The 22,394-nt window shown below is 39.1% G+C and overlaps 1 protein-coding gene across 5 annotated transcripts in view; it reads left to right on the top strand.

Moving 5' to 3' along the window:
* The window catches only part of afap1 (actin filament associated protein 1), a 154,823-nt gene that overhangs the window by 75,248 nt on the left and 57,181 nt on the right, over window positions 1–22,394 (top strand). For all 5 annotated transcript variants that reach the window (XM_028475013.1, XM_028475012.1, XM_028475015.1 and 2 more), the window contains exons 2-3: window positions 5,476–5,604; window positions 6,257–6,339. In XM_028475013.1, the coding sequence (XP_028330814.1) occupies window positions 5,476–5,604; window positions 6,257–6,339 (212 nt within the window). The remainder of the gene's footprint in view (window positions 1–5,475; window positions 5,605–6,256; window positions 6,340–22,394) is intronic.

Raw genomic sequence — 22,394 nt, 5'->3', positions numbered from 1 at the left:
CATTTTCTTTGGGGGCTGCACCGCAACTTTAGTTGGACCCATTCTGCTGAAAAATAAACATCATGAAAATCAATTTTAAAAAGAACAAACGCTCTTTCTAAAGTAAACGCGCACACACATCCTGGATAATAATCTGTCTTTCCTCACCCCCACTTGCCCTCTTCAATCTGCTGCTGCTTTCTTGCACGACTTCCTCATTTGCGATACCATCCGCTGTTTACTAAAAGCTAAATACAATCAGTTTGACAGAGCTCCTTCTTATCTGGTATCAGTACAAAGCATCTTATTTCATCAGCCTGTCCTGCTGTTATTTCATTACAGCCTCTTGTTTTGATTACGTGATGATGAATGGATGTATACATTTTTGGGTGAGAAGGTGTCTTGGCATGCTCTGGGCTCATAACTCTGTCAGGATGTGTTCGCCTGCATCTCTGTCACTGAGCCAGAGCATGACTAATCGCAGTAGTTCTCTATTCCTCTGCATGACTGCAGTTTTATATCCTGCATCACTCAGCATTTCTCATTGCTCAGTTTCACAGTCATTCACTCACTTTATTTAATTACAGACTCCAATCAACTTTTACATACATGTTTTAGAATAGGGGAACGTACTAGTGGAAATCATAGAGAACGGTGCACGCAGAGCATGTGTTGGAGAGTTTTTGGTTTGGTTTTTTTTTCTATTTTTTGTCAGGTCTTTTTTACTTTGGTGACTGTAAAAAATAACTGAACATTTGCTTGGCTGTTTAAAGCGTAAGTACACTAGAGCTGCAACTAACGATTATTTCTGGAGCCGACTCATCTATTGATTATTTTTTCGATTAGTCGACGAGTCACGAGTATTTTTCTGTTTTGAAACACATATTTTGGACTTCTTAAATCCTTCCGCCTGTGAACGTGCCCCTGTTGTAATGTGACAGCATGTCTTACAGAGAGGAATTAAAACAATGAAACAAAACATGTATTTGTACTGTATTTGTTATATTTAACAGTAGGAATGTGCGATATTTTATCGTTTATGATTTATCGTCCAAAACATTCTTACCGGTGTCATCCCTCGATATAAACGATAAATTCCCATGTCTGAAATTAGCGAGGGCCACGGGCCATTTGTCCCTCAATTTAGCCAAGAATGCATGAACTGGAAACTCAACTAAAGCTAAATATGCTAAGCTAACACACGACACACTGACTGAGCTAAGTGCTAACGCTAACCACTCCATATAAGGAATAATAGACTAAGTAAAAAGAACATGTCTTACTGTCATAAAGCCACAGAGAGCCACAGATTTGTTTATGGTCAGATTTAACACTTGTATGGAAGAATAAAATCCAAACATGTCACATGTTGTGTGAAATAAATATTAACATAATAACTAATGTCACTATTCATTCATCCAAATTTGTGAAACTCAATATTTGTTCATTATATTTCATCAGCAGTAAAAACACTATTGAAGTTATTTGTGCTTATAATGTGCTTTTTTTTTTAAAATAATTTTATTTCAAGTGAGAAAATAAATGAATTACATACAATAACACTAATAATAATCCACATACACAAATATATTCCATAAAATTTCAGCTCATGAGCTGTTTGAGTCAGCATTTATTGTAGCCTTTTTAAACGTGTCTAGTGTTGATGTATTCACATTTATTTGTGTTTGTAAGGAACCTGTTTACACTAAGTTGTGAATTTTTTTATTTATAGTTTTTTATTTATCGTGATTTTTATCGTTGTCGTGATAAATACCAGAAATTATCAGGATTTTTTTTTTTTTTTTTTTTGGTCAATATCGCCCATCCCTATTTAACACATAAAATATAATTGAAATCACAATAAAATCAATAATACATTAAATATCAGAAACTTAAAGTGTAGGTTGTCTTGAACAAAATAGTTATAGTAAACAAAGAGAGTAAATAAGTAACTTTAAAAAGCTGGAGCTAACCTGTCTGCAGGTATGAGGTTTAAACCAATCAAGCTTCTTTAGTGTTTTCCTCGCTTGCTATTCTTCTTCACTGTTTACTTGCACAAAGTCAGTGGGGCGACACTGCCCCTAGCAGTCAATGTAAGGAACTGCAACAGAAAGAAAGCAGGAGCAGGCGCGGGATTGATTTTATCATTAATTTACAGGATTAAACAACGCATCGACGCTATAAAATCTGCGTTGATGAATTTTTGTAGTAAACATTATCGATTAGGTCGACTAATCAACGCAGCCTTAAAGTACACCGCCAGATTTTTGTTGACCTGCCACAAGGCGGAAATTCAAAAAATGCCTTAATTATGGGCGTGGCTCCTAGAGTAGTTAAGACTCACCCAGTCACAGCAGCCCCGCCCCCACAGCTCTGCACAGTTCCACATGGAGTTGTCAATCAATTCTCACAGGGTTTTGAAAGGAGGAAACGAGTCCCTCCTCACATCTTTTATAGGAGGGGCGGGGCCAACAGTAAAGGTTAGTGACGTCACTGATCTAATCACAGCCAATAGCAAAATTCAATTGAAATAGCCGGCGTTCAACCCATAGAGGGCATTCACTGACGTTTTACCACTAAAAACGCCAAATTGAAATACAAGTTTAAGAGTAGAAGGCGGCCAGAAAGAAAGTAGTAGGAGATTCTGCTGCCGCCAACACTTCCAGACAAGAGGATTCATATATAGCCCTCTGCTGTTTAAAAAAAGTACTGCGATTCAATTTTCAGTGTATCAATGTGAATCGTGATACCTATGAATTGATTTTTAACTGCCTTTGCCTTGCGTTACATCCCTACCTAATAAGCAGCAGCAGAAAAAAGTGGTTTCAGAATGTAATATTTACACTTTAATGTTGCTTATTTCATTTTCCAAATAAAAGTATGTAAAGAACATCTAAAAAGATGGAGCATAAACACATAAAGCCGAAATAGAAAATATCAGGGGGTCATTTGATTCCTTTTGGGGGATAGGGAACCCTGTGTATCCTCTCACATGCCCCACAAGTTTTTTTTGACACAGGGTTTGCGTGTCACCTCAAAACAGGTTGTGATTATCCCATTATCCCACAAAAGTAACACTTTTCTTTTCACAATTTAATGCAGTGGTAAATCAAAGTTTATCAAACAATACTTTTACTGTAGATGAAGGCAAACAAATCTAAACAAAGTTAGGGTGACTCAACTTATGATAAAACAAATGACAATATATTTAAACAAAGAAAATTTGTTTTCATACTGAATCAAAAATAAATCTAACTTTGCTGTTTAAATAAACATTGCCAATCTTTCTGTTGTAGAGGAACTGAAGAGAATTCATAGGCACTTCACCGATATTGCAGCCTTGTGTTTTACCAATATCGATCTGTTATGATATCAGCTCAAATCATACATGCAAAACATACCTTACTTATTTCCAGAGGTGAAAGTAGTGGATTACAAGTACTCACATTGCTGTAATTGAGTTGCTTTTATGAATACTTGTACTTTTTTGAGTATATTTCTCTTTACTTAAGTACATTTTAAAATAACTAAAGTAATTAGTTACATTTCTTCACCCAACCGTTACTGAGTAAATTATATATTTTTTGTGATTATTTCTTTATTATTTATATATGAGGTGTTTACTGTATGCAAGGGAAATGTGGCAAGATTTATTACCCAAAAAAAAGTAACTTAGTAACTTTTACTTTGAGTACTATTTAGTTGAGCTACTTTTTACTTGTACTTGAGTATTTTATGTATGACTTACTTACAACTAACAGTACTTCTACTTGAGTAGAATATATCAGTATTCTTTACACCTCTGCTTATTTCGTAGTGTGGAATGTAGGGCTTCACATGCATGTTTGGTGATGATATGGCACATTACACACTATTTTTCACTGGAAAACAGGTGAAGCAATATAAAATGTAGGTTAAAAAGGACAAATATGTCCTATTCCGCCCTTAATCCCACTCATAATCTTGTGCTACATGTTAGCGCTGGGACAATACCATTTTGTCAAGATTCAATTTTAATCCCGATTCTTGGGTGCCGATTCGATTTAAATTGTGAATCTGATTTTACAAGTATTGCGATTCTACAGTGACAATTATCACCAATTTTTTTTTCAAATTTGTACGCCCTGGAATCGAACAAAACCCAAAGTATGCCCACACTTTAGATTAAAATCGCAACGGTGCGGGTTTAATCTCAGGTGTCTCTTTGTCTGCCAAAAGGGAAATCACAGCTGCTGCTAGTAGTCCTCGTGTGTGCAATCACCTATTGGGTAGGGCTGGGAACGATTCATCTAGCGATTATTTTTCCAGTTCGATTTGATTATCTCCCCATTGATTTACATATCCAAAATGAATAAAAAAAACTTGAATTCCTTAACATTGCAATATAGGTGTACTGCTGAACTCATAATTCCAATTTCATTTTTTGGCGCGTGCAGCTGCTGTTGCCACTGATGTCACGACGGCTGTTTCCTCCTTGTCCCGTTGACGCGCTGCCGCCCGGTCACACCCGGGATAAAGGACGAGGGTTACGGGGAACAGCTACCTACAACGAACGAGTGCGTGTCTTCACTGCCTTCCACTTTTAAAACTCGCGTTAGCTATTTCCGGCGCCGCCATCTTTGTTTTGGTCGGACGACGCATCGGCGCGCACATTTTGCGTCTGAAGTGTGTTTTTAATGTGTTGTGATGAACAAGCCATTCACATTAGTTTGACTGCATTCGAATCTGAAAAGGCTCTGGCTCAAAGACAGGTTTAGCTGATGATGTATTAGTCCAAATGGTGATAAGTTTACCTGGTGACACGTCACAACAGGATCGTCTCCATCACACGGCTGCGCGGGATTTCATGCAAAACTTGAGTGTTTCGCCGATTGGTTGTAATCAAAGGTTTCACAAATGTTTATCACACATTTCCATGGTATTTATTTTTTGTTAAACAGTGTGGCTAACGACGCCAGAGTAATCTCGCGTGATTTCAACGTAACCCTCTGATTTTTGTAAATTCTCAGAAGTATATAAAATCTAGAATTATTACCAGTAGTTCAATCTAATGACTCAATTTAGCATGTTTGGTAGGATTTTTGGGACGTGCGATAGCCAGTAAAGATGAAAAAACATCACGGAAAAGTGTAATGTGACGCAGAAATGGAATTTGGAAAGTTTTGAAACGGAAAATTGGAAACTCTAGGAATGTTGGAGAAGGCCAAAGAGAGAACAGTAGAAAAACTGACCCATTTATGATACATACATTTTAACTCCAAACTTAATAATAGTCTTCAATTGAATACAATAAATAAAGAATACAATAAAAGACCCTGAAAAATAACCTCAATAATTTAAATAAAAACTATTATTATTAGTTATGTAGAGGGGATTATTGGCCGATACTCTATTCATAGTCCTCATACCACATCTATGAAAACCAGTCTCGGCTTTGCCTTCTGAATACTCTCCTGACTAAAGGCTACTGTCTTTGTGCGTCTTTGTGTCGAGCAGCAATGGAGGAGCTGTTGTGTGAGCTTCCTCTATTCCTGGACCTGCTGGACAGGGAGTACCTGAGCGCTGGGGTCCGGGAGAAGAAGACACACCTCTCCAGTATCCTGCACAGAGTGCTCGCTAACAAAGGTGAGCTTTTTGCACGTTTTGAAAACTCTTCTGAATTGAAGCTGGGCGATATGGACCAAAACTCATATCTCAATATTTTTTTCTCAAAATGGTGATATGCCATATGAATCTCAATATTTTAAATTCAAATTAAGTCTGACCACAATGAAAATTGTGGGTTAAATTTGCTGATCCAACATTTTTTCTGTAAGGGACAGCATGTGTGAGTAAGTTCTGTCGTGTGGCTTGTTTAGGGGAAGGTCTGGGTTAGGATGCACTCGGAAACCATCGAACTGTGCTTCTGAGGCTTAAAGCAGCCTCTCATAAATCAAGTGTTTTGATGCAAAATAAGCTATAAAAACATATGTACAGTACATGTAGGTGATATTGTAATTCTCGATATCGCCAAAAAAGACAACTCATTATATCTTGAATATTGATATATAGCTCAGCCCTATTCTGAATCTTTTCACAGCTGGAAAAAAAAGGACGGCCAGAGGCATTATTTAAAATGTCAGTCTTTAATCCCTTTAAACCCAGAGAAGTATTTAGAAATAGGTGAAAAAGCACACCTTAAGTCCACTGCTGAGTGTGCCTCGCCCTGGTCGTTCCTTTGGCCTTCGTTCGACTTGCATTGAATAATATGGTGTTCTACGCTCTCTACCTACCACAGAACCATCATTCAAGTCAGAGATCCACAGTGGTCTGCCAGCTCCTCCCCAGATGCCTCTCCCAGAGATACCTCACCCCTGGCTGGTGAGTCCTCCATGCTTATCCCAACACAGGCTTTTTATTGCATTTTATTTGTAGCCGATGTGAAATGGAACTGATCAGGATGTGAATGTGAGTGTATGGGAGGTTAATTGAGGTAAACACGTGGCCTAACTCGTGTTTCATGCTTTGACTGAACGGAGGTGTGTTTCCAGATGGCAAACGTCTTGTTCCACTGCTGTTTTTAGTTCCAGTCTCTTTAAAGAGAAACTAAACCCCAAACTTGCTTTTTTCTGCTAAATACACATACAGTATATTTTGGGTATTAAGTAGTGCTGTTGAAGTATCCTAGTCCAACTTTGAACATTTTAGTATAAATATTTTAATTTTGCGTATTTAGTTGTAAAATGTCAGAGTCACTGGCCTCTAAGGGTTGAATTTTGCTATTGGCTGAGTTTCCTCCAATCACAGCCCCCAATGAGCATTGATTGACAGCCTCAATGAGGAAGTCCACTGCTGCTGTGTGAAGCTGCTCACTGTAGCTGTGATGTTTTTGTCTCTGTGCTTCTATAAAGAGCAGTTTCTGGTCTAATCAGAGGGTTCATCAAGCTATTTGTGTATGTACAGGCACATAGTGTGTGTGTCCACGTCTGTCTCTGTGTGTGCGCGAACGTGCTTCTCATTGCTGTGTGTGTGTGTGTGTGTGTGTGTGTGTGTGTGTGTGTGTGTGTGTGTGTGTGTGTGTGTGTGTGTGTGTGTGTGTGTGTGTGTGTGTGTGTGTGTGTGTGTGTGTGTGTGTGTGTGTGTGTGTGTGTGTGTGTGCGTGCGTGCGTGCGTGCGTGCGTGCGTGCGTGCGTGCGTGCGTGCGTGCGTGCGTGCGTGCGTGCGTGCGTGCGTGCGTGCGTGCGTGCGTGCGTGCGTGCGTGCGTGCGTGCGTGTTGTGAGGCTCATGGCTGGAGAAGAGCAGGGACTGTTTTTGAGTAATATAGCATCTGTGGGGCTGTGTATTATAAGAAGTAGTTGAGCAGGCAGCGTTCTGTCACTGCCAGCACTGACTGGCTGCCTGAGTGGGCGTGTCTGCTTCAGGAATAAGGCCCATTTTGAATTTCCCCCCAGTCTTAAAAGAGTTGTTCCTCTTTAAAGAGTTACTAAACCCCTGCTTTCTGCTGACCTGCCAAGAGGGGGGACAAAAACTGCCTTGATTATGGATGTTACTCCTGAAGCAGTAACACACGCCCAGGCAGGCAGCGCACAGCAGTGACAGGTGAGGTGTGTCACTACAATCACACATACACAATCACACAAGTTCACCCATGCACACACAACCCCACAGACACTATATCACTCACGGGCAGCCCCTGCTCTCCATGAGCCCCAGAACGGCACCTCACGCACACTCACACAAACCAGGAAGATGCGCACACAGCAACAAAAAGTACACGCACGTTCGCGACATGCAGAGACAGACGGGGATACGCACACAATGTGTCTGTACACACACATAGCTCGATGCACCCTCGCACGGAGCAAGCTGCTCAGCTTCCCAGTGAGCATTGTCGGGCTGTGATTGGAGGAAACCCTCCTCCCTCCTCTCAGCTTTTATAGGAGGGGCGGTGCCAACAGTGAAAGTTGATGACTCTCGATGGACACGATAATCCAATAAAATTGTAATAGCCGGCGTTCAACTCTGAGAGGGCAGTCACACATTTTAGAACTAAATACGCAAAATTAAAATACATTTACTAAAATGTTCAAAGTTGGACTAGGATCAATCAACAGTACAGGGGTTATGGTACTCTTTAAAGAGTTGTCCACATCAAAATGTATACTTTGGTAATTGCCATGGTAACACTGACAGAACTTCATTATGATGCAATACAAATTCAGTTGCTTTCTTTGGCTGAAGTGAGAAAGAGATCTGAGTCCAAAAAGCTTAGGGTGTCCCAATCCAAATTAAAATCTAATATTTTTAACATCTGTAAAATGTCCTGTCCAATTAGCACTCATTTTCTTTGACAGACAGACAGACAGATTGATGGATTGCTCTAATAGCTTGTTCTTTTCTGCTTTACATCAGCAACAAGCTGTTTCTGCTTTCATTTATAATCAGAAACTAATTTGGAAGGAGTAGGGAATGTTTCCTCATCATTATGTATTACCAGAACAGCTGTTTAATGCGCTTCCAGAACTGAGGTTTCCAATGTCATAGGTTACAATTTTCCTCTGATCAGTGGATTTCCACAGATTTTATTTTGTGAATCGTCTAAATCCATTTAGAAAATGTTAGGGGTGGGAGGATGTGAGGTACCTTACTTTTATTGGTGAAATTGAAGTTTTCTCATGTCAAATCCTTCTTGAATTTAGTTTTCCACCAACAGCAGGAAAGCTTAGCCCATTTCTTAACAACTCAGAGATTGGATGAAAATGAAATGATTTTGACCAATGACAATGCTTGTAGCATTTCACCTCACAAATTCATGGTGGCGTGGTATCGTTTTTCAGCAAAAATATGAGGTTTTTCTCAAAAGATCAGGAGAAGAGGTGTAATCAAGCCAAAGAATTAGACCCGGCCCAAGCCCCACAGAATACAGCCTGAACCCAGATGAAGCCCGTCTCTCTTTTTAAGCCCGATCCTGTTGCAGCCCGACACTATTCAAATCCCTGTGCGCACATGTAGAATGATCCGAGGCCAGTTTCTTTAATAGCTCAGCTTTATTTACTCTAACTATAAATATGACCAGCAGCTTCCAGTGCCGCTACACAGTACGAACCCGTTTACTTCTGCCGTAAAGTATGTTGTTTTTGTGTTTTTTTTTTTTTTTTTTTTGAACAAAAGTTTTTATTCATATTTCACGCATTACAAATTATCGTCACTCATGTCATAACATTTATAAAGCTGTAGTGTAGTATCCGTTTAACAAACAAACAAAACACACTCTACGGCAGACGGTCGTTTAGGCAGTGCAAAATATGCGGTAATACAAAAGATAACAATAATCATAGTTGTAGTGATGAAGTATGGTCATCGCACTTATACAAGAGTCAAGCATTGGTATGATGGAACCGAAACATTTATGTCAGTCCAAAATAAGTAATAGCTGGATTCCACCTTTTCTTGAATAAGTCCATAGTCAAATTGCGGCTTGCTGTTATTTTTTCCATTGTGTACACTTTCATGAGTCTCTGTTTCCATTGATCCACTGTAGGGGGCAAAGGTTTCAACCAAGACACTGTAATCATCTTCTTAGCCACCAACACCAGTATTTTAAACAAGTACATATTTGGTTTATTTAAGTAATCAGGGGGGAGCAGCCCGAAGACAAAAGTCAGCGGGTCACTTTCAAAGTGAGTGTGTAAAAGATTTGAAATTTCATTCCTAATTTCCTCCCAGAATTTTTTTAATTGAGGGCAATCCCAGAAAATGTGTGTGTGGTCTCCAACCTGACCACAGAGTCTCCAGCATTGGTCTGTTGTTTTCTTATCGAACTTGGAAATTAAAAAAGGAGTTTTAAAATATCTAGTATTTAATTTCCAAGAAAATTCTTTCCAAGTTGGACTGCTGGTCAGTTTGTGCCCACTTTCACATACTTGTTCCCAGATTTGATCTTCAATCACAATGTTCATCTCCAGCTCCCATCTTCCCTTCGCCTCCAGAGATCCCCCCCCCCCTGCAAACATTTATATAGATTTGACACCACCCCTTCACATTTTTGTTTCTTATGAAGATTAATTAGAAATCCTTCTAGTTCAGAACGCTGCATTTTGAGGGAGAACCACTCTATGTGTGACTTCAAGAAACTTCTCAACTGCAGAAACCTATAAAAATCTGTTGAATTCAGCCCAAATCTTTCTTGTAACTGGTTAAAAGATAATAGAATTTCCCCCTCAAACAGATCATTTATCAGTAAAAGCCCTTTATTCGCCCATTCTCTGAATCTAAAATCCATTTTTCCTGGTTTAAAATCTATATCTGTAATATCTGTAATCCTCATTGCCTTAGACACGGAAAAAGGAGCCTTGATTTTTTTCCATATGTTGGTCAAAATTTTAAGTGTACATTTCATCCAAACATTTGAGAGTTTATTCTTATTCTCCTTGGAGCACCATGGCAGAGCCTGAAGGGGAATTTCAGGGCATGAACTCTGCTCCAGTGTCAACCATGTTGTTTCTTCATTTTGTCTCTGCCACTCCACTACCCCGCGCAGCTGTGCTGCCCAGTAATATAGTTTTAAATTAGGTAAGTTGAGGCCTCCGAATGTTTTAGAGTTGGTCAGTTGTGTGAATTTGATTCTTGGTTTTTTTTTTTTTGCCAAATAAAATTAGAAATAATTTTTTGTAATTTCTTAAAAGCAGTTGCTGGGATCCAGATAGGAAGTGACAAAAACAAATTTAACAGCCTGGGGAGAATATTCATTCGTATAGTATCAACTCTCCCAAGAAGAGAGAGCGGCAATATCTCCCATCTAAATTCTCACAAATTTTGTCTATTAATTTTTCAAAATTTGCTTTATACAGCCGAGAGGTGTCAGCCGTGATCAAAATACCCAAGTATCGAAAACCCTGTGACCAATTGAATTGAACTGTGTTGGATAGCTTTGGAGGCCAGCAGCCCTTACTCATCATCGCTTCAGATTTAGTTTCATTTATTTTATAGCCCGAAACATCGCTGTAGGCCTTCAAGCACCTCATGACTTCAGGTATGGAAGTAGCCGGCTCTTTAATATACAGGATGACGTCGTCTGCATACAGCGATAGCTTGTGAGTCCTGACTTTATCTGATATACCTAATATTAATGGGTTAGTCCCAATACATTCAGCCAGAGGTTCAATACAAATAGCAAACAGGATTGGTGACAGTCCACAACCCTGACGGGTGCCTCTTTGTAAAGGGAAACCATCTGAAATATAGCCATTTACACGTACCTTGGAAATGGGATTTGTATACGCGTCAAACCAATCATTAAATCTATTATCAAAACCCATCTTCGATAGGTTTCTGTGTTTTTTTTAAATAATCATTTATTCATGTGCCAGAGGCAAACCTTTGATTCACCTCCTCAGCATTCATTTGTGCGTCCTCCTCGCATTAATCAAAAACACATCACCTGACCGTTCATTTAGGGCTCTATTCTCCCATGCGCGTAAGTCAAAAAAAGCAGCGCCGTTACGCTGTTTCTGGCTGTGCCCTATTCTCCCCCTGTACTTAAGTCGGTCACTGCGTGCCTTGATCCAAGTTACACACTCTGGTTGGATCAGCCTTACACACTTTCTCCCATCTGCTTAAGTTCTTTTCCTCTTACGCGCTTCTGAACCTGGAATAAGTGCAGCGCCCCGATAAGGTGAAACATTGAATTGCACTAGAAGTATGGACTTAGTTACATTTTAAGCCACAAGCATTGTATTAAAAAAAGAGACTTCCAGAAAGAACCTATACCTGTCGCGTTGTCACGGGGGTGGTGGGGGCGGGGTGGCTACAGGTCAATAGATTGACCATCAGCATTTCTAATATGTTCACATTTACCAGTTGTAGACAATAAAAAATGTGTTACATTGAATGATATTTTATCTGTGTTGTCCACTCCTTTTCCTGGGGGGAAAACAGTGGACAACACTGTGTATAACGTGAAGCCATAGTTTGATAACATTCACATGACATTGGGAAAACTCCATTGTTCCCTGATTTCTACAAAAAAAAAAAGACATCATGGCCCAGTCCCTGGCTTCAGACCGTGCACATGACATGAGAACTGACATGAGAACTGTTTTCACCTTTATTTTGATTGTAGTTTTGAAGCAGCAGCTCAACAATAACACACTTTTGTTCACGGAGCGGAAAGGAGATATGAACTAATCACCGGTAAATAAAGCCCAGTAAAACTCCAGAAAACAATAACCAGGAGTGAGTATTTGCTCCCTGGTAAAGATAGTAGCTCTAACAACAGCTACAATGATGAACGTGGTGATATTACAGCCTGTGCAGCAGTATGGGGATGCATTAACTCCGTCTCCGGGTCTTAGTATCACCGATGAAGCCAGCTCCGTTTGCTGATCTCCGTGTGCGTGTGTCCGTGTTAATTTCCACACGTTTATGCCTATTATTATCGGCGATAACACTGAAGACCTCACATGAGAACTGTTTTTACTTTTTCTTTGATTGTAGTTTTAAAACAGCAGCTCGACAATAATACACGTTTTCAGTTTGGGACGTGGAGCGGAAGAGAGATATGAACTAATCACTGGTAAAAAGCCCAGTAAACCTCTGGAAAACAGTCACCAGGAATACATATTTGCTCCCTGGTAAAGATAGTAGCTCTAAGAACAGGTAAAATGATAAACTGGTGATATTACAGCCTGTGCATGCAGTACAGGAATGCATTTACTCCGCCTCCGGGTCCTAGTGCTAGCTGTACGGTGAAGCCTGTTCCGTTTACCGAGGTCCTTGTGAAAGTCTGCATGTTTATGCCTCCATCCATCCACTCTTTTCATTATATCTATGTCTTTTAAGGCTCTTATTAAATAGTCTAGGCTGGAGTCCGGGCCGCCACCATCTTGGATCATGTGGTCACCAGCGCGTGACCACATCGCCACAAGTCGCACAATGCACAAAATTACTGGAATTAACTTAATGCTGCTTTAAATGTTGTTAACTGTTTACAAGAAAGAGTAATTATCTAATTCAGAATTAAAAAAGGAATAAACCAGCCACCTAATTCGGAATTAACTTTAATTCGGAATTAAATTAGCATTAGGAATTATGTGTTTACAAGGTTAAAGAGGAATTATCTTTTATTCCACTTTAAAGAGGAATTAAAGCTCCCATGTAAACGTGGCCACTGTGTAGGCTAAATGCAGAGTTGTAGCAGTGAGGTAGAGCTATTGAAAGAGTTGGTCAGCGTTTGTGCTTTTTCTCCAGCTCTTTTAGTGCGGCAGCATCTGGTCTGAAATGACCATTGATCACATTTCCACAGTGGCCCTGGATTTTCTTTTTAGACTCAGAGGAAAGGATAACTCTCTCTGTCTCTCTCTGCTGTCAATTCCTCTGAATAGATTTGTGGTTAACAAACAATGGCAGTGTAGAGCGTAGTGGACAACGAAGACCGAGTGCGAATGGTAAAGAGTTTACATTTTGTGCCATTAAAGGACTTTTTAACCCAAAACAAACAAATGTACAAATGAAGTAACATTTCATATTTGAGGTATCATTACATTTGTAAAATGCAATAGACAGACAGGAAGAAGAAGAGATGCCTTGGCCACAGTCTGCCTGTGATCAGTCGTGCCAAACCAGCACTCTGCAAAGACTGAGAGCCTGTGGCTTCCACCTCCGTCTGCCCCGAAGCCTGTGGCAGCTTTTTGATTACTCCCTCTTATATAAGAATCATTACTGTGTGGAAGCTCTTTTAAAATGCAGCAGCCAGTAAATGTGAAGTGAGATTACAGCTTTTCATTTACACTCAATAGAGTTATTCAAAATATGTCATGAGATTTGGTCCTAAATACAATGTTCTGCTTAAACAGTGAAGTCTAAGGTTCACGTAACAAAACTCCACCAAATATCAAACATTTCTTTACAAATTACAATCTACATGAATAAATGCTGATTAAGATTGCGTGGAATGTGGACAGCAGAATTATATTTGTTAGACTGCCCAACTATGAAGCACGACAATATGGTGACAGATTTCAGACCCTGAGCTAGCATAAAAAGTAGCTGGATTAGCTATTGAGCGCTGTCACTTTTACAGCACTACATTTAAAGCTATTAGACACACTTTATGCACTGTAGCCTAATATGGTGGAGTTGGATGTAGTAACTTTCGAGTTTTGTAATTGATATCTGAGCACTAGAAGCCCATTCCCTTGTTTTAACACTTTATCAAACATAGATTTTCATATAGAAACTATCAACTTTTGCATTTGACCTCAGTATTTGTAAGCTAAAACGTTTGTAGAAGCTTAAGGCGGGCATACACTGTGTGATTTTTGGCCCATTTTGAGCTGAATCGTGTGTCGTGCATTGTTTAGTATACATGAGGTCACGAGAAGCGATTAACGCCTCACGACCAGCTCCCAATCAGCAATCGTATGGTCGTAAGAAAGTCAAACATGTTTGAAATCCAGTCGCTCCTCATGAGGGTATCGCACAGTTGAAGCAGGGCCACGGACCGCCTTACCTCAAACTCTCACACTGCGCATGTGTGAACACCGTAGGGCTGCTGTAAAATTGACGGACTGTACTGCCCATGTCTACAGTGTGAAAACATGAATCGTGAGCTGCGCACATTCAGACAGCAATTGAGTCGCTCAATTTGAGCGAAAAATTGCATGGTGTCTGCCTGCCTTTCGTGAGCAGAAATAGTTATTTTGAACCTGCACCAAGGAGGTAATATTTTACTTTAAGCTGATATCTGGAGATTCTGAGAAAGGTATCGATGCCCCACCCTAAACAGCCTCACTTCCTCCCACTGCCTCTCCCAATCTACTTTTCTGCACGCACATTGCGGAACATAACAAGGTCGCATTGGGTCGCATTGATTTAGGTCTATGGGTCAGGTAAGAGACAAAATCACATTTACCCATTTGCTGTTGTGACGCTCGGCCTTGTTTCCGTGCACAGTTCCACATTCACTTTGATTGACAGTCTCAAAAAGGCAAAGTCGAAGCCTATTGGCTGGATGCACTCGGCGATTGTTTCCATTTGTATAGGGGTCTATAGAACGAAGGAGGGACTTATATACATTAATGTATATGAATGACCACCAGCAGTAGACCATACTAAAAGACTAGTTAGTAGAGATGTAACGATTCACTCAACTCCGGATACGATTCGATTCACGATACTGGGTTCACGATACTGGATTCTCTCACGATTTATTTTAGAAAATGGGACTGTACATAAATGACTGAAAGATATTCCTTTATTTTTTGGGAAAATACTGTACTATTTTCCTTTTATTTTTCATTGTCAAAAGAATCCCTTGATAAACTATTCAAAACAATGCAATTTAACTAAAAATAAATCTGGAATGAAATAAATAGAGGAATAATACAAATGAAGAAGCCTATTAATTTAAATTCTGGTTCTATAGTAAACAATACAAAACTGCATAATAGTTCTTTTTCTTTTTAAAAGTGCAACTGAAAATGTATTTTGTGCCTTAACAATTGGACTTAAAAAAAAAAAAACAGTTTGTTTGAACCAGCAGAGGGCGCTGGTAACCCAGTGGTCGGTTGGCATGCAGATATTTTGCAGTGAAGAAGAGATGCTATGCTAGCAGACAGAGCTAATAGAAAAACGTGACTTTTACAGATATTCACGTAATAATACAGATATTATTTCAGTGCTAAAGGGGTAAGGAATCATTTATGAACATGTTTAAGAGTAGAAGGCGGCCAGAAAGAAAGTAGTAGCAGATTCTCCCTGCCGCCAACACTTCTGGATAGCGCCCTCTGCTGTTTAAAAAAAGTACTGCGATTCAATTTTCACAGCATCGATGTGAACCGTGAAACCTATTAATCAATTTTTAACTGCTTTATGATTAATCGTTACATCCCTACTAGTTAGGTATTTTTCCGCATTTCAAAAGAATCATACGTAAACATAGATTTCTCAGAAACAATGGATATCAGCTTTAAAGGAACTTTTTAAATAAAGATAGACCCCAATGAAGATTCCACAATTTTTTTTTTAATTCTGCATCACTTTGAAAAAAAAAAAATCTTATCATTGTCTAAATTTCTAAAATTTCCTATCTCTGTTCGTAAGGGATGTATCTTTTTGAAATCTGACTTAGATATGTTGGATTTGTTCTTCAATTACCCCACCAAGTTCAACCCAGATCGGATCTGGATTGCACGTTATATTTTGGACCTACTGTATGGTTATTAATGTGGATAGACATTTCTTCCAAGCCTTCAAAGTGGGATGATCAGGATCACTGATCTAGATAACTGACCACACCTGGCAAAGAGGATATTGGGTGCTAGGTGGAGTTACTTTAGCACTCTCTGAGTGCTCTTTATTGTTGGGTTCTGCTACAGTTCTGATAGCAACTTCCGTATGATAGCAGAAGTATCCATTGATGGGGTCACAACACTAGTTCTTTAAAACCTGATTAAGTTTTCAAAATTACAGCAATGTTAAATCTATAGGCCTATTACTTTTTCCAGAAAGTTGACATTCTAACAAGTTCTACTATTAACAGTTACCAAAGCAGAGATGTTTGCTCAGGGTCCAAGTTTAGTCTAGTCTAGTGTAATCTTGAGGCAAGCCACTAAGACTAAAATTATTACCTATAAATGCGCTATTGCTTACATGTTTTAACTTTTTAGTTTTTTTGTGCGATGGACTACGAGCACATTATCTCACAGCAAGAAGTGAATAGATCCTTCTTTCCTGAGAAACTCTTCCTTTAAGCCTCTTTTTATTTGTGGATAATGGGGAACTAACAGAATGATATGAGCGACAGTTTGCAGATTAATGGTACATTACTGTGATTTACAGTTGTGTTTTACCTACAGTATTGTAAACCAAAAATACACGTGACTGGAAAATTAGAAATAGCACTAAATTCCACAGAAAATATCTTTCTTTATCAAAATGATCTACTGGGCCAGATTGACAGGAATTTTCAAAAGTATCCCAGAGGCCATGAATAGGTTAGATAAATTGCCAAATAATTCATAAACGTGGCAATGAGAGGGTTGTGTAGTTGTCTGTGTGCTTTGTCATTAATGATTAATTACACACATGTATCAAATACTCTCACAAAGCAGCAGAATCTTTGCTTGTCATTTTGATCGTATCCTCTCCACCCAGATCATAAATCTCTACAATTATCAGAGGAAGGATCGAGTACATTAGAACATGCACACAAATAAGTGTCTGTCTTTAATTACAACGTAATCGCCGCAAAGCATGGAAACGTCCCACTGAAGTCTAGCTGCATTTAAACGGTCCTTCTCTGTCACGGTCTTGATGATTGAGGATCTCTGTTGTTGAGCTTGCTGCACACCATGAGCGCTGTCCATTCTGTTCAAACAAAGGTTCTCTGAGAATACTGAACAACTGTTTCCATTACCTTATGGTCTCAACTTAGTGGCAGTGGTGGCTTAATGGATAAATAAGCAAGGCCCATAATCTCAATGCTCACACTGTGGCTGCCCACTATGTACAAGTGTATATATTTACCGATTAATTTCCGTTTCATCAGATTTCTCTAATCAGATGTCAATACTGGGTTTGAAATGTCTCGAAGTCATGCAAAACATGCTCAATAAGGTTAACTGAGTTAACTGTAGCAATGAATTCCCTATTTCTGAAATGCAGTAGCGCGATGACATTTCACGAGATTTTGACGTTTGTGCAATTGCTAAAGTTGCTACACATCAGGCCACACTTCACAGTGGAAAATTACCTGTAAATGCATAATATTGTCCTAAAATGTCATTGAGGGTTTAGTCCAAGTCATATAGCTATTTTCATTTCAAGAGGTGAACTTTGTCATATTGTGTCATAATTTGTTATATTACGTCAAATGTGTTAATGCAAGATGTTTGGCCAATACATGCACGAGAGGGTATAATCATATTGAAATTTCCACTTCATTTTGCAGTTCAAAATCAATAATTAAAAACAAATAATAACAAGAGCACACAGAGTGCAAACCTCCGCCAAGCGCCGAATAGTTTCTTTGCCAGATATTAGCAATTGTCTGGATGAGTGATCCTGATCATGGTATCATGATCATTTCACTTTAAAGGCTTGGAAGACATTTCACAACATAGTAGGTAAAAATGTCCAAAAATTGCGATGAAATGCACAATCCAGATCTAATCTCTACGAAACTCAATGGAGTAATTGAGGAAACAACTCGACATAACTGTCATATTTCATCAAGATCGGTCAATTATGAACCAAAAATTTCGTATTTTCTGTCCTGAAATTGTTCGTAGGCCCCACACCTGTAACCAATGTTGGCGTCAATTATAATTATGCTTTCAGTTATCTATGTTCAATTATAATTCAATTATGATTGCAGTAGCAGACATTTTTCCCCAATTACAATGAAGTTACAATTATTTTTTATCCCCTGAAAGTCAATTACATTCTCAATTACTAAAGTTCAATTACAATTATTAGTAATTTGGTCGGTTTTGACCCATATCTTAAATCCGCTTTAAAATACACTAAAAACAATTATCTACCATCTTATTTGTTTCTAATTTAATAATTGTTAACTACAAATGTGTAAGCCATAGAACTGTAACACGGTTTCTCAGTTTTGCGTTTAATTAGATGATAATTGACAGTGTTTTATAAAATGTCCATGCCAAAAGTCAATTACAATTAAATTATGATTACAACAGCAACATATTTTACAATTATACTTGCACAATAATTGTAATAAATTATCAATAATGCAATTATAATTAAAATTGACCCCAACCCTGCCTGTAACTATTCATTTTGTCACCGTGCATTTCTACAAAAGAGCCTGATAATGAAGAATGGTTAATGAAAACAAGCAGATTGGGTCTATCAGGATACCTCTAATATAGATAATTTTTGGTGATTTCTTTTTGTGACTGCGGTGTAGGTGGATGGTAATGCAGATTAAGGTGTTATGCTGGTATGGATCTTGTGACCCTGATCATAGATCAAATATTAAATGAGCCAAAAGAAGAAGAATATTGAATGTATCCTAGATCCTGATTGTCCATACATCAGACACTGCGAAGCAAAAAGGTGAAGCTGCCTGTTCTAGGACTCTGGTAGGCCTGTAGTAGAGACTGATCATCTGTTGCAGGTCTCCATAGCAGAGCATGGACTGGTCGCCCTACATGTGGAAACACAAATGATTTCCATCTGTGTTGATGTTGGCACACAAATGCCTCGCTACACCACACCCACCCCCTCCTCCATCATCCTCACACCCTTGCCCACTACGCTGCATCCACACGTCCATCCCATCAAGAGAGTGCTGTAAAATCAGAGCACGCCTTGCATTTGTTTGCTTTTTCTTCTGATGCTTACAGAAGTGTGTGCACGTGATTACTGCACTGTACACACTGACTGGGTGGTGTTAGCCATAGCAGTCTGGGTCTGGATCGGAATTTCCGCCCCTTTTCATTTGGATTCAGACTGTCGCCCTCCTACCACGACTACTTTAGAGGATAGATATTTGGCTCAACTCAACTCTTGTATTCAAATGGAACCATTGCTGTTGGTGCCTGTCTATATGGCTATATGTCCCCTCTTTTGTTTAGCTATGAAGGGAACTTTTTTTTTGTTGAGCTGGACCCAGCATTTTATTTTCCCCACTTTAATGTAAGAAATGATTTGCATTAGTGGCCAAAGAACATTGGCTGAAACCAAATGTCTTCAGATCTAAAGGGGGAAAAACACTGCTGTGGGTAAATGTGTTTTAGGTAGTAAATGTGTATGCAGCAGAAATTTGGCTAGCAGTCACCCCCATTTTAGTTGCTTTTGGACGTCACCAGTTGAGATTTGCCTGCAGGAGCTCTTTGAGCTTTGGTCTCCACTTGGGTTCAATAAAGCTGTTTTCACTTTTGCCATAATTCCTCCACGGGGTTTCCCTGCTTTGTGGTTTTACCAACCACTGCAAAGCAAATGAGTGACATCAGCACGGTTGTGTCATTGCTCAACAGGAAATGAGGTTGTTTAACAGATCAGAGAGGAAGGCGCCACACTTTGTCACTGTGGTAATCAAACAAGTAACTGAGTGGAGGTTGTTTAAGTCCCAACTTAGAGTGTTAATCATAAGAGTTAGAATGCTTTCACAACACACAAATGCTATTTGGAAAAAGTTCCTGCTGAGAGACTGCAGCACGGATGGAAAACCAATTTCACTAGTTTTTCCTACTTCTTCTACGTTGGACAGGGTTTTTCAATGCCAAGATTTCTTCTGACACATATACTGTGATGGAAGTGACTTAATAAAGCACTAATGGAAAGCTGTGCCATCTGGAGAAGGAGGATAGTTTATTTTAAAAACCAACTAAATTCTAAGGCCGCGTGAACACTTTTTAGACACCCTCACCACTCAGTTAATGGAATTTAGATTCTTTGATGTCAATAGAAACATATGGTAGTAATTTTTACTGAAATGTATGTTGTAATTAATTCTAGGCAATGATTAAAATGTATAATCTAATTAATTGCATCATTTTTTGGGTGGTGAACTCACATTTACTTTTGTCATTTCCTGAAAAAGCAAAACTAAATTCAAAGGTAGTGTATTATCAAAAGTATGCAAATTATCCTGCAATATTATTTCAAATGTAATGACTTGTGGTTGCGCAAAGTTAAAGCTATTAAGATACTTTATAAAGTAAGCAAGAGTGTAGTAGTACAGTTGTCTGACTTTGTTCATTTGTCACTCATGGACCTATTCATTTTGCAGCTGAACCCTGTCATCTTGTCCAGTGTGCATTGGCCACTCTCTGCTTGGTCTAGTGAAGTGTCCAAAGGACAGCTGTCTGTGCTAGCTGCTACATGTTTAGCATTGAGGTGGAAAAGCTGTACTGGAAAGCGGGAGGAGGAAGCGCTTTGGTGATTAGCAAACTCTTTCTTGCTCAATTTGCACACAACTGAGCTTTTGTTTTCTATCCGGTGTGTCTTTTTTAAAAAAAAATAAAATCAACGCACGCAAAGCACAAAGGCTACGTCTGAATAGTCCCTCCTATATCCTTTCCTATTCACTTTTCCTTAACCCCGTGGATGACGTCACTGGGTTAATGAAAAGTGTTAAAAGACTTCCTAAAGGAGTTAGGGAAAGGCCATCATATTGTTTTGACAATCAGACGCACTTCCACTAGGTGACGTAATAATCCGACGGCGGCGAAGGTTAGTGACATCTGCCGTGGTGAGAAAACTACAAATTTCTGAAAATGGACGACTAAAAGCGCATTTATAACACTTTCCCCTGTGACTCTAACCGCTGATATAATCTCAAATATCACAAGGTTTGAATGTAAGTCAAAAAGGAAAAAAGGCTACCAGGTTACGAGGAACAAAAGTGAAACTAAAAGAATGTCACATTGAGAAAAGTTGCTCACCTTCCACTCAGAAATCAACATTAATCCAAAATATGTATGATTTTATGAAATTGTTATATTTATGCAAGATATAGGCCTACATGACGTAGGCACACAAATGTACAACCGCACAAAGCATTCCTAGGTGAATGAAATATGTTGAATAAAACATAATGTGGCTAAAAATGTCTAATATCTTTTTCTTGAATTACATTGTGCTGTTTTATGTCAGTTATAATCTGATAATATGGCTTGCATATTATAAGATATGGGTTTTAGATTATTTACAGTTGTTCAAAGCATATTATTGCATTGGGGTTAAGGAAAAGTGGATAGGAAAGGAGATAGGAGGGAATTTTGGGACGCACCCAAAGACTTCTACTCAGGTTCTACCATTGTAGCTGGCGCATCAGTATTATGGGTATACCGGGAACTCGTGCAATGAGAAAGGTTCCCTGACCTAAGACACTAGGAACACAGAAATGCTAATCCAAAACCACGAGGAGAAACTGCAAATACAACCCACCATCAAACACTTATTGCACATTCGTACATACACTTACACACTGACAAGACAAGGGGTGCACAACTAAAGAACGAATTCTAAAACCACAGTCGGGATGACAAAACAGATTCCCAATAAAAGTACACTGACCAAATCAATACACAAGACTGACGAAAGCAAAGGGAATGTCAACTCAAGGACCCCTTTCAGGGAATGAACTCACAAGCCAAATTTTAAATTAATGGCACCAATAAAAATACAGAACATAACCATCCATCCATCCATTTTCAGACCCAGTTATTCCTGTTTGTCAGGGTCGCGGGGGTCTGCCGGTGCCAATCTCCGACTCTCATTGGGCGCTGGGCGGGGGTACACCCTGGACAGGGCGCCAGTCCATCGCAGGGCCAGAACATAACCATGTGGACTAAACACAAAACATCCCAATATACAGATTCTGACCAGTTTCAAAAATAGAATAATCACTAGGTACCATGATCAGGATCACTGATCCAGATAACTGCCACTTCTAGCAAAG

The sequence above is a fragment of the Gouania willdenowi genome, chromosome 18, assembly GCF_900634775.1.
Source record: "Gouania willdenowi chromosome 18, fGouWil2.1, whole genome shotgun sequence".
Classification (NCBI taxonomy): Eukaryota; Metazoa; Chordata; class Actinopteri; order Blenniiformes; family Gobiesocidae; genus Gouania; species Gouania willdenowi.
This window is presented reverse-complemented; position numbering and strand designations above follow the sequence as displayed.